The sequence below is a fragment of the Leucoraja erinacea genome, chromosome 14, assembly GCF_028641065.1.
Source record: "Leucoraja erinacea ecotype New England chromosome 14, Leri_hhj_1, whole genome shotgun sequence".
Lineage (NCBI taxonomy): Eukaryota > Metazoa > Chordata > Chondrichthyes > Rajiformes > Rajidae > Leucoraja > Leucoraja erinaceus.
Window position 1 is genome coordinate 36,517,322 of NC_073390.1, and position 13,369 is coordinate 36,530,690.

General features: G+C 39.8%; 1 protein-coding gene and 1 long non-coding RNA gene across 3 annotated transcripts in view; one reads left to right on the forward strand and one right to left on the reverse strand.

Moving 5' to 3' along the window:
* LOC129703572 (ephrin type-A receptor 3-like) overlaps positions 1–13,369 on the reverse strand; it is a 269,335-nt gene continuing 255,966 nt past the window's right edge. For both annotated transcript variants that reach the window (XM_055646161.1, XM_055646162.1), the window contains exons 13-17: positions 11,544–11,753; positions 10,749–10,898; positions 7,068–7,261; positions 6,771–6,926; positions 1–5,696 (exon numbers count right to left, since the gene is read on the reverse strand). In XM_055646161.1, coding sequence (XP_055502136.1) covers positions 5,582–5,696; positions 6,771–6,926; positions 7,068–7,261; positions 10,749–10,898; positions 11,544–11,753 — 825 coding nt within the window. In that variant the 3' untranslated portion in view covers positions 1–5,581. The remainder of the gene's footprint in view (positions 5,697–6,770; positions 6,927–7,067; positions 7,262–10,748; positions 10,899–11,543; positions 11,754–13,369) is intronic.
* The window catches only part of LOC129703573 (uncharacterized), a 27,370-nt gene continuing 19,568 nt past the window's right edge, over positions 5,568–13,369 (forward strand). Inside the window, exons 1-2 of the long non-coding RNA XR_008724585.1 lie at positions 5,568–5,717; positions 5,947–6,018. This is a non-coding gene — a long non-coding RNA (uncharacterized LOC129703573). The remainder of the gene's footprint in view (positions 5,718–5,946; positions 6,019–13,369) is intronic.

Below are 13,369 nucleotides of genomic sequence, written 5' to 3' on the forward strand. Positions count from 1 at the left end.
TTGTAGGTGGAAAAAAATGAAAAATATTTGCATATTTATTACAGCGACATAAAAATTAAATCCAAGCTGATGCACCACCAGCGAGCTCCTTGGAGCATTATGGAGGAACAATGACCACTAGATACAGCAAACTGGGAATACAGCTCACAAATTAAGAAGCATAAATTAATACATACATTGCAAAAAGGCCACAGTCTCGTATCTCTCACACGCAATCTGAGACCAGGTTCATCAGTGTTTTAGGGCTGTACCAATGCTCTGAGGTGGTGAGACAATGAACAACTGGTAACATGAAACACATTAAAAACAACCATCAAAACAGTCTTGACCTAAAAGCCCTCGTTGCTCAGGGGGTTAAAGCTCTATTTTGGAGAGCTGTTGGATTACAAAGATTTTTTTTTTAACTAAACTGACAAGAACTGGCACAAGGGGCTGAAAGGACAATTGCTTCAATGTCTTATTAGAAAAAAACCATTAACCACCTTGGATGCACTGACTCCGGGCAAATTCATGAATGCTTGCTAACCTTCTGTTCCATGGCGTGTGGCCCAGAAAATTAATGCTAGTGGGACCAACCATGGAAGGAGTCACAGTCAAACTGTGACACAGAGTGGGAATCTGCCTTTTTATTTCCCCACATCCGTTTAGCAGGTAACCTTGATCATTACAGTAATTGAGCTATTTTGTTGCTCAGGTCATCCTTGTTGGTGGTTCAATAACTGAGAAAAACATCTGGGAAGGGAAGACACAATTATTTTCACACCATTTTTCTCTCATACACATTTGAGTTTTGACTTTTGTGCAGGACTTTGTCTGGTGCTTTATGTGCCCATGCATTCCACAGTGCTTATCAATCACGAAGCACCCTTTTTGTATAATTTTCAATGTAATCTGAGCTTGTGATCACTGCTGGACCATGCTCATTAAGCCCGATTCAATGTCATGTTATCCAACCTCCAATTACAATTATTTGATTTGGTGCAGCCCTAAGTATCTTTAACAAAACTTTATCACGCAGGAGAGTTGCTATCCTACACCTAACGTAAAGGTTACTTTCTTCTCAAATGCAGACTTTTCCAAAGGAAGTATCTTGTTCAATCGTTCTGCACATACTGATGGAACTGGTTCAGTTTTTAGTCATTTTAAAAATTCACAATTATAAATATTCTATACTTGGGTCAGTCACGCTGTACATTTTATACAATATGGTACAATATTTGTCTCTTGTTCTGCTGTTGCCATGGCTCCGTTACAAAATGACGGGGCTCTTCATTTTAAAAGCCTATCAGTTCTTCCTCAAATTCCAGAGAGTAAATTGACAAGCAAATGTTGAAGCATGAAACAAGTATAGTTATGCTGAAGAATCTTTCACTGTCCACTTTAATTTAAAAAAAAAAAAAAAAAAAAAAATTTAAAAAAGAAACCCTATATTTTTAAACTTTTAAAAGTTAGGTGAACACACAGTGAGATCAGCCACTCCTGCTTAAACTGAACCAACTTGTTTCCTTCTGAGATTATTTGTTACAAATCTCAGCATTGTCCTCTCCCTTGTGTGATTTCCCCACCTATTTTTCCCACAATCAATGCCTGTCTTCCTGTCTGCTTCACTGTAGATTGTGCATACTACTCGGATTGATTTGATGCAAAGCTCTTTCAGCTCTGTACTGATGCAAAGAATCATATAATTTGAGTGTGCAGCCACTCAAAGTTACACTTGGGTAAGAGATGAGAATCAAAACGTGCCTCATGACACCTTAGTTTCACAATTGCTGCAGAAATGTAACTGCACAAACATTTCATTGGATTGCCGACAGGTACAATTTGGGGATCCCAGCCTTGTAATACTCTTGGTAGTTGGTGATCTTAAACACATATCCTCGTATAATTACTTGCATATACATTTTCTTCCCTTCATTGCCACTGTTAAATTCGAGGGACAGTGTCATCTCGGACTGTAATTTAAAATGGCCGCCACAATTCTAATTGGTGCTTAGTACAAAATAATGACCAACTTGTTGTACTCAATAATTCTCTGAATGTCTTTTAAGGTGAAAATTTATTTTTTCAAAAATTCCTGATTTGCTCCTCATTGTCCCTTTTGTACCCATTGGCTGTCCACAAATATTTACACTATAAAATATGGTGGCAAAGAGGATCTAGCCCCACAATATGACAACATTAAGACCATCTTAATTTAGAAAACAAAGCCCCGAATAAGTCCAAATTTTGATCTACTTCAGCATGGGCATCTGATTCCATCTTCGGTTCATTTAGTTGGCCCATGGGGATTCTTTCCTTAAACATTGCATGGAATAAGAACAACCAGAAATGAGCATTATATTATCAACAGTAGACAAGAATGCTGAAGAAACTCCAGAGGCAGTATCTATGGAGCGAAGGAAATATGCAATCTTTCAGGTCGAGACCCTTCTTCAGACTGTCTTAAACATTCTTAAACATTATATTATCAACTATACTTAAGAATAGACAGAGATTCTTGATGCCATTTCATTATGTCCTTTGGAAGTTATGTACCATTGAGGCAACCAATACCACCTAATGTAATAATGTTTATCTGGGGAAAGTTTACCTGATTGCTTTAGGTGTTATTCATGTCTCCTTTGTTAACACGCAGACTTGCAATTTTTTTTTAAAAGGTATGTACAAAGATATTTGCCCTTTCTGACCATTAACCATCATAATCATTCTAGATAAATAAATATGAACACAAATAATATAGTAATCATTCATTGATATGGACTAAAAACAAAAAAAAATGCTTAACAACTCAGAAAATTGGGCAGCACTTTTGGAAAGAGAAACTGCACCTGCTTCAGCCTGAAGAACACACTCTATCTGAAATATCACCCATCCATATTTCAGTCTGAAGAAGAGTCCCGACATGAAACATCACCTGTCCATGTTCTCCAAGGATGCTGCTTGACCCGCTGAGTTACTCCAGCACCTTTTTGTTAGGCAGCACCTACAGTTCCTTGGAGCGAAGGAAATGGGCAACGTTTCGGGTCTAAACCCTTCCTCGGGACCCGAAACATTGCCTATTTCCTTCGCTCCATAGAAGCTGCCTCACCCGCTGAGTTCCTTCAGCATTTTTGTCTACCTTTGATTTTCCAGCATCTGCAGTTCCTTCTTAAACATCTACAGTTCCTTGTTTCTTCACGTTCTGCATTTCTCGGCTTCTTGAGTTCTTATATCTTTCCAATGATTCCTTATCTCTTTCCTAAGCTGCCTTTTTCTTAATGTAGTGGGCATCAAAAGAAGCCTTGTATAGGGCAAGGGAGGAAAACGTATGGAGAAGAGAGATCTCAATCTGTATAAATACATGTAACGGCAAGCATTGAGATCAAGAGAAAGAAAGTTATTTGCTGCTCGGCCTCTATCTTGATACAGTATTTAGTAGAATGAGAGCTAATGATAGTTAAAAATACATGCCTATAGCTTTGTTTTCAAAATGACATTGTGGCTAAAATGAACAAATTCTATCTTTTGGTGTTCATTATCACTGATATTCCCTTTTCAATTAATCAGGTGCCTCGATGTATGTTACAAGGAATGTAGAGCTGAGTGTTACCAAACCCTGTGACCCTCGCCTCCCCTCTGTATGTACTTGTTTAACACTAACTCTGAATGCGGTAACAAAAGAAAATGCAGCTAAACTTGGGGACAGTCTAAATGAGCGGAATGCAGTGTGAGCCTACACCATATGGCTGCAGTGTGCACCATCTTAGAAAAAGAGTCCTGACCTGAATGCCTCTCATGCATTGGAGCATCACCATCTGCAGGTTCCCCTTTTCAGGTTGTGTGCCATCCTGACTTGGAGCTAATGTTGCCATTCCTCTTTTGGCTGGGTCTAAATCCTGGAATTCCTTGTCTGACAGTATTTTGAGAGCTCCTTCATCAGAAGGTTTTAAGCAGTTACAGAAGGTGGTAAACCAGAATCTCAACATGGGCAACTGAAAAGGACAAAGGATGGGAAATTAATTAATTTGTTCGGTAGGACTCAGATAGGGAGACCAAGATGTTTCCGTACACAGTACATAATCATAGCTTCAAAGACAAAGAGGCGGCACGGTGGCGCAGCAGTAGAGTTGTTGCCTTACAGCGCCAGAGATCCGTGATCGATCCTGACTACAGGTGCTTGTCTGAACGTAATTTGTACATTCTTCCCATGACCTTTGTGAGTTTGCCCCAGGAGCTCTGGTAAAATTGTAAATTGTCTGTAGTGTGTGAAGGATAGTGTTATTGTGTGGGAATCGCTGGTCAGCGCAGACTCGGTAGGCCGAAAAGCCTGTTTCCATGCTGTATCTCTAAACTAAACTAAAATAAACAATTTGAAGTCTCGTGTTCCAATCAAATGGCATTGTTGGTGCTGCAATTGACAGCAAAAGAAGTTAATTTCTTTCTGGAGAAATCACTTTTTTGTGACATAAAATCAAAGTTCAAATCCAAAGTTACTAAACTATTCTTTTAGTTTCTTCAACATCTGTACATCAACAGATTCTGACTCGTGCTTGCAAAATTTCATGGCTCCCCATTCTCGGCCACTTTGTGTTCCAGTCTATTCAGCTCAGATTAGTGAGAAGGACATCCATTTCATGAATCTGGAATCCAAACTCTATTTTATAATTTGAGTTTGGATCTTGATTTAAATTCCAAATTGGTTTCATTGTGTGTTCATCATGTAAGATGGGTGTTCCTCTTTAGTAAATAGTGGTTAACAATGCACTCGCCTTCCACCTGGCTCAGTTAATGAAAGCTGTTTAATTCATGAGATTTGGGCATTTTCAACCAAACATAAATATGCCTTTTTAAAATCTGTGCTCGGAATTAGCACAGCGATAATTCTCGGTTAATTCGACCTTATTGTTTCCTACTCCATTCACTCGTACTTATCTTCAATATGACAAAATTAAGACATCATCTTAATTTAGAAAACAAAGCCCTGAATGAGTCCAAATTTTGATCTACTTCAGCATGGGCATCTGATTCCATCTTCGGTTCATTTAGTTGGCCCATGGGGATTCTTTTAAGCTTTGTTCAAGGCAGGAACTACATCTTACTCCCAACTCTGTGTGTGGCATAGAAAAGACATAGTCAAGGAAAGACTTGTTAGATTAGCAGCTCCTGGGCTAGTAATTGCCCTCAAACCAGTAATGCTTTTTTTTTTAACAGTAACCGCAGTGATTCAGGTTTTTTTTTAAAACAAAGGACATGATGGCTATTGTAAAGCATCATCTGTAGAGCAAAGAAAATCTATGTTTAAGAAGCTATCATTTTTCTCTATAATGAATCAAACTGACTTTTCCACACGGTCTTATCTTATTTGCAAAGCTTGAATGAGATGTGCCGATAATTACTTTGCCGCAAGGATTGCCGATTGCATGCTGAATGAATGCCGGATGTGTATTTTTGAAGAAAGGCTGTTCTCTCCTCACTAGTGATTAAAGAAGCTGTTATTCGGAGGAAGGAAGCAGGGCACTCAGTAGCTTTCTTTGTTTTTTTTTCTCCTCTCTCTCTCTCTCACCTCACAGTCCAACCACACTGTTTTGCTGCAGTGAATTTGTTATACGTGAATGTGTGTTCCATGTATCTGGTTAGCCATGGTGAAAAGGTTCTGAATGCTCCAGAGGATCCGCTTCTGATGCCCAGCTAACGTCACTCCGATTCTGCAGAGGTCACTAGAAATTGGAAGGAGAAAGGTCGATCAGAGCAACAAATTAAAACAACCAGTCAGATTACACATTTTACATGTTTATTCCATAGATGCTTTATTTCTATCAGAGACACTAATTTTTACAATTAGCTGTAAATTTAGAATATAAACAATATTTTAATAGTGAAAAACAAAGATCAGTAATAAAGGGTTTTTTTTTTTAATGATGCATCTTTCACTACTAACAATGTTAAAATGCATTTTTTTTTTAGTAGATCGTCCCAATAGCCAAACCTAAATTGAAAACCCATGGACAAAGAGACCTGGCTTTGAGGAGACTTCTGAAGGTGAGAAACAAAACTGCAATGTGTAGGGTTGGTGATGAAAAGAGGATGCAAGGTGTGTCTTGGCCAAGCTTGCATTTTTTGGAGAATTGGGTGCACCAAGCTGGATACATTAGAGCTAAAATGTTAGATTGAAGCAGCTGGGTTGTTCTACTTAGTGCAAAGAAGATAGTGTGGAGACTTGACGGAGGTGTTCAAGATGACTGTTTTGTAAAGAGATGCTCCTATTATCAAATATTTCCAGGAATAAAAGATAGGGAATGGATATACTGGGGAAGAGCTGTAAAGGGAGGATGCAACCCAAAAAAAACCTTTCCTTTTATTTGGGAGTTGGGATATAAAGTGTGTTTTGTTGTTGCCTGTAAACTGGTATAAACTGAGTCAGAAGGCTTCAGAAGGAAACTGCATAGGCACTTGAGAGAGAATACTGTAATTGGCAGAATTTTGGTGAGAGGAATGGGACTGTTCCACCTGGAGTAGGTAGAAACATGATGGGCCAAAAGGTCATCTGTACTTGTGTTATGCCAATTTTACGATTTAAACTAATACAGAGATATTAACTGTGGTGTCTACTTTAGGAAGAGGGTGTCAATTTGCTGGCTGACTGCATTACTGAGAATGAGTTATAAAAATATTCATGTGGGTGACAAAGTAGTCAATTTTAAAAGGCAGTTATGTTTTTAATAACATTTAAATGAAAGATTCAGGATCCTGGAAAAGGGAATCCATTCCCTCAGCATTACCGCTTACAGTACCTGCTGTTTATATACACAACAGTGTCCAGTGTGCCATAACCAGCTGATGAGAAATTATCTTTGTATTGTCCCATTTTGATACCATCCAGCCATTCATCTACTGTTGTGATATTGGAAGTGTCCGGAGTGCATGGATCCTGCAAAATGCTGCCTGACCTGTGCATGCACAAAAAAAAAGAACATTTGAAACATCGTTCCTTGCACCTCATTACTTGTTTATTTTTAATCATCTTTGTTTGTCGTTTTACCGTTTGAAAATGAAACTTCTATTTCAATGTTAAGTGTGATAAATCTTACCAAGCTGCATCGTTGGCTAACGTTCTGAGACAACTGGGATTTCGTATCAGCTTGTCGAGAATGTTCACAATCTGGCCAAACTTTGGTCTATCTCCGCGTGCTTTCTGCCAGCAATCTAACATCAACTGATGAAGCACAGCAGGACAATCCATGGGTGCCGGCAAGCGGTATCCTTCATCAATTGCTTTAATCACCTGCGGCGAATGCAAGAGGTTTACCCTGAAGTTCACTTTGTACAGTTACTGGTCCTTGCAAGCCCAAGGAACTAAATCAGTTTTCAAACATTTGTGGATAATAAATTAAATGGAAGATATTTTAATCAATATTCAGTAGTGCAGCGTAGCTGTAGAGTTATTGCCTTACAGTGCCAGAGACCCGGGTTCGATCCTGGCTATGGTGATGTCTGTACGGAGTTTGTACGTTCTCCTTGTGACCGCGTGGGTTTTTGCCAGGTGCTCCAGTTTCCTCCCACATTCCAAACCCATATAGGTTTGTAAGTTAATTGGCTTCAGTAAGTTGTAAAATTGTCCCTGGTGTGTAAGATAGTGTTTGTGTACAGGGTGATCGCTGGTCAACATGCGCTCATGCCGAAGGGCCTGTTTCTGCAATGCATCTCTCAAGTCTAATATGGTGCACAATATAACAAACTATTGTATAAAGATTTTAAATTAATAATTTAATAAGAAAATATTTCTGTTCTGAAAATACTTCAGTTCTGTAATTCATCAGTTGAACTTGGATCACAATACATGAAGTGAGAATTAAAATGATTCTAAATCTGAGGAAAGACATTCTTGACATAGAGGGAGTACAGAAAAGGTTCACCAGACTGATTCCTGGGATGTCAAGTCTTTAATATGAAGAAAGACTGGATAGACTTGGCTTGTACTCGCTAGAATTTAGAAGATTGAGGGGGGCTCTTATAGAAACTTACAAAATTCTTAAGGGGTTGGACAGGCTAGATGCAGGAAGATTGTTCCCGATGTTGGGGAAGTCCAGAACAAGGGGTCACAGTTTAAGGATAAGGGGGAAGCCTTTTAGGACCGAGATGAGCAAAACATTTTTCACACAGAGTGGTGAATCTCTGGAATTCTCTGCCACAGAAGGTAGTTGAGGCTAGTTCATTGGCTATATTTAAGAGGGAGTTAGATGTGGCCCTTGTGGCTAAGGGGATCAGGGGGTATGGAGATAAGGCAGGTACAGGATACTGAGTTGGATGATCAGCCATGATCATAGTGAATCCAGAACTAGGGGTCACAGTTTAAAGATAAGAGGGAAGTCTTTTAGGACCGAGATGAGAAAATCATTTTTTACACAGAGAGTGGTGAATCTCTGGAATTCTCTGCCACAGAAGGTAGTTGAGGCCAGTTCATTGGCTATATTTAAGATGGAGTTAGATGTGGCCCTTGTGGCTAAAGGGATCAGGGGGTATGGAGAGAAGGCAGGGATGGGATACTGAGTTGGATGATCAGCCATGATCATATCGAATGGCAGTGCAGGCTCGAAGGGCCAAATGGCCTACTCCTGCACCTATTTTCTATGTTTCTATGAATGGCGGTGCAGACTCGAAGGGCTGAATGGCCTACTCTTGCACCTATTTTCTCTGTTTCTATGTTTCTATAAAGCTGGTATTCAATGGCCTCTGAGATTTTGAATGAAATGCCCCAATATTTTTTCCAACAATAAGAACCAATTATTTGCATGAATTTAGAAACCTAGTTTTTAGGAAAGATTGATTCAATCTTTAGAAAATACTTTGGGGGAAATAACCTTTTAGTTTAGTTTATGGTTTATTGTCACGTGTACTGATGTACAGTGAAAAGCTAGACACAAAATGTTGGAGTAACTTAGTGGGACTGGCAGCATCTCTGGAGAAATGGAGAGAAGAAATGGGTGATATTTCAGGTTGAGACCCTTCTTCGGAAGAATTATTCCAGCATTTTGTGTCTATCCTCAGTGTAAACTAGTATCTGCAGTTCCTTTCTAAAGTGAAAAGCTTTTGCTGCCAATAGTGGAAGTTATGAGACGTTCAAATATTTATAAATTGAGATGGTCCTGAAAGAAGAGATCTGCTGGCTTTAGGACTCTGAGGACTCACTGGCATCACTGCAGGGCCAAGATGACCATTCAAGGTATACATTCAACTGGAGATGCAAGGATCTGCAGATGCTGGTTCTCCAGAAATCAGTCTGGGCTCTCATTCCTTTGGGAAGGTGTGGAATAGTCATAGAGTGATAGTGTGGAAACTGGCACCTCTGCCCAACTTGCCCACACCGGCCAGCATGTTCCAGCTACACTAGTCCCACCTGCCTGCATTTGTTCCATATCCCTCCAACCTGTCCCATCCATGTACCTGTCCAAATGTTTCTTAAACATTGCAATAGTTCCTGCCTCAACTACCTCCCCTGGCAGCTCGTTCCTTACACCCACCACCCTTTGTGTGAAAAAAGTCTCATTTAATTTCTTAATAATTTGTAATCTAAGTTGCATTTTGACTAAACACGATTGTTATTCTCAATGTATCAATTTCAGTATAGTTATCGCCTACTTTCAATGTAATCCTTTGCTGCATATTGCATTGCTTCACACAACTATTGAATGGTGAAAATTTTGTATTAGGAATTTGGCAAGACATTTCCCTTTGGAAGCTTGTCTTTTTTGCCATCCCCAAGATGAGTTTAAATGGCATATTCTTCATCTGTCCTTTGTAACATGTTAGCTACACACTATAGTGAACTCTGCTGTGGTTTTATATTCCATCTAATGGGCTGCATCTAGTAGGGATAGGTGCTGCAGAGATAGAGGCTGCCAAGAGTTTTCGCTCAACCTGGTCTATTATGCGAACATGGGCCCTCCCCTCCATCAAAGGCATCTGCATAAAATGCTCCCAGGAAGACTATCGAGGATCCTCACCCTCTTCTCATTGCCACTATCAACAGACTCTAGGTGCAGGAGTAGGCCATTCGCCCCCTCAAGCCAGCACAGTCGTTCAATGTGATCATGTCTGATCATCCACAGTCAGTACCCCGTTCCTGCCTTCTCCCCATATTTCTTGACTCCGCTATCTTTAAGAGCTCTGTCTAGCGCTCTCTTGAAAGCATCCAGCAGGAGATACAGAAGCATGATGACCCACACTGGGTTTGGGAACAGCTGCTTTCCTACAAATATCAGGTTCTTGAATCAACCTGCACAATCCTAATCCTACCTCAACAATGCAACACTTTGGGTCAACTTTTGCATACCCGAGACTTGTTTTCTAATTAAATTTTTTTTTTTATTTGCACTAATATATCTTGTTTTATCTCGTCCTTCTTTTTTCTTTTAACTGTTGTAGAATTTGTGGGTAATTTGTGTATGACTTGTATTGTTTATGTGCTACAAGCAAGATTCTCACCATACCTGCGCAGATAACGGACTTGACATATTACATTCACTCTGTCAGTGAATGGGATTAGCTAAATCAATGAAAATTTGCAATCCAGCTGCATGGAATTTAAGGTCACCTTAAATGGTGATGGACTAGAGAATGATCTATACTATTAAGCAGCAAATTGGCAGGGCAGAATTGTATGATGGAGACTCTAGTTAAGCGTTATCCAGAATGTCATAAGGTAAGTAAACAATCTAGGTCATCGTGCATTTAAATAGTACCATACAAAAACATGTGATTTTGCTACTTACATCCTGATTGGACATTTCCCAATACGGCCGCTCTCCGTATGACATAACTTCCCACATGACAATCCCATAACTCCACACATCACTGGCTGAAGTGAACTTGCGATAGGCAATGGCCTCTGGAGCTGTCCATCGGATGGGGATCTTTCCTCCCTGACGAAAGCAAAGAAAGTTACAGATGTAGAGCACTGATTTATATAAAGCAGAAATACCAAAGGTGCATTCCTGCCTTTTGGCCATCTGTTGAGATTTGATAATATCAGATCTTTGAGTGGATGTAGACGGATTATAAAAAAATTTAAACTTTTTTTGGGCCATTCACTGCCAATAAATCTGGGAACACCTCTTTTAACAAAACAATTTGTTTCAAGTTAATCCTGGAATGCAAAGATAACGCTGGGTTGTTTAGTTGCAACCCATCCTTAAACCCACCCTAGCCTAGTTTCTTTCTGCCTTCATTCTGAGGACACCTTCTGGATCTCTTCAACAATGGACCATCATTAGACTGGGATTTTACTTTGATTTTGTTGGTCTCAATGAAAGGAGATGCAAGTTGGAACAGAGGCAGCAAAGCTTTCGATTTCTTTGAGTTGATGCAAGGTAAGAAGACTTTAGAATGAGGAGGACAGAGTTAAAGGGCAAGTACTCCTGCAGCAGATGAGAAGTGCTTTAGCAGCAGATGACTTGAAATGATGTGAGGATGTTAGCAGAGGGATTTTAGTAATGGGTTGAATATGTGACATTTGGAGTGCAGAGATTGTTGCCAGAGATCAAGTGTTGCTTGATCTATTCACTCACCCTGGTTGTATAGGCTGCTTCTGGGTCGTCCTCCAACACTCGTGACAAACCAAAATCGGACACCTTGCAGACAAAGTTGCTGTTCACTAGTATGTTTCTGGCTGCCAGGTCTCGGTGTATATAGTTCATATCTGAAAGATATTTCATCCCGGAGGCAATTCCTCTGAGCATTCCAACCAGCTGAATGACTGTGTATTGTCCATCATGCTTCTGCATACAAGCATAAAACATTAAATCAAATTTGCCATTCTATAAATTGTATGCCAAGCTATTAGAAAGGAATGGAGCTAAATACAACACGGAATAGAGTCCAATATACTTTGGGGGTGTATAATAAATGGCTAGTCTTGTAACCCACAGTGGTTCTCTCAGCTTGGCTCTAAGTTTGTTTCAATTGCAACTTGAGAGAATTACTTAATACATCATTTGTAGCAGGCCTCTGGAGATGAATTGATTAGAAATGTCCATCAAATCCATACAGCTATACTCGTAGGATATAAAGGCTTCTTCAACAATACACTTCAAAATCAGTTGGGGACAAAACTCTCATTTATTGTAGAATATTTGAACTCTGAATTGTTTTAGTTTGAAGGGGTAACCACTTGGGGGAAATGAAACTGAAGAAGGGAAATGAGATGCAGCTTGGGTATTCAGTTGGTTAAGAATAAGTCTGGGTGACATATTCTGCCACTGTAGATGCCATAAAATAGATGCCATGTTGTAATTTTCTGTAAGTGCCTTGGTCACCACAACCACTCTTATAGATCGTTGGTGCATACTCGGTCTCTGTATTTCATCCTTGCCAGGCAAGGCAGTGGGCACCTGATCAAGATCACACAATTGTATCCATAAAGTTCCTTCCTCCCCCAACCCCACAGCATGCCTTTCTGATTTAACGTTGGGTGATACGTTCCATGGGTCTCCCCATTTCATGTGGCTGGCAGGTGCTCCTTGGCAACTCCTTTACTCAAAGACACCACACTCTGGTGTCCAACTTGTAAACAATTGCCTGATATCCATAGCATTAATAGTTTTCTGAACTAATTTTCTTCTCATTAAAAATGTCCCTAAGGCACTAAATGCCCCAACCATAAAATATCAAAGCTGTCTGCACTAAGGAGTGAAAATAAAATGGATTTTTCCATTTCAGCTAAATGGTGTACAATATGGTAACATATTAAATTAGTTATTATTCATGATTGCCTTTAGAATGCACAAGCTGTAGGTCAACAACTTCTATCTGGACAAGTAGCATGGGCAGTTATAACTTGTGCTTGGCAACTCGTGCTTCCCAATGCATTCGATATAGATTGAGTGAGGCTGCTATCTTATCAGAAAATCAGCTTTAAAATAATTTTTGAAATAATTACGTTAGTGATTTAGTTCCATATTTTGCTGACAAACAAAAAAGGTGTCGACTTGACCCAATTTTTAAAAACCACATTTCCATTCATGTTAACTGTGTGAAATTATCAAATATGGTGGACTGTTGGGAATTTCTCTCACACACAACTGATGTTCACAAGTTATAGAAGTAGATTAGGCCATTTTGCCCATCGAGTCTACTCCGCCATTCAACCATGGCTGATCCGTGCCTCCTAATCCCATTTTCCTGCCATCTCCCCATAACCCTTGACGGCCGTTCTAATCAAGAATTTGTCTATCTCATCCTTAAAAATATCCGCTGACTTGGCCTCCACAGGCCAGTGAGTGACAGTTGGTGGGGGCAAGGTACCTAACTTAGCAATTAAGATATTTGGTTCAGGCGCAATTATGTCTTTTGCCCTTGAATCCCAGCCCGTCTCCCCAAATGCACTAACTGAGTC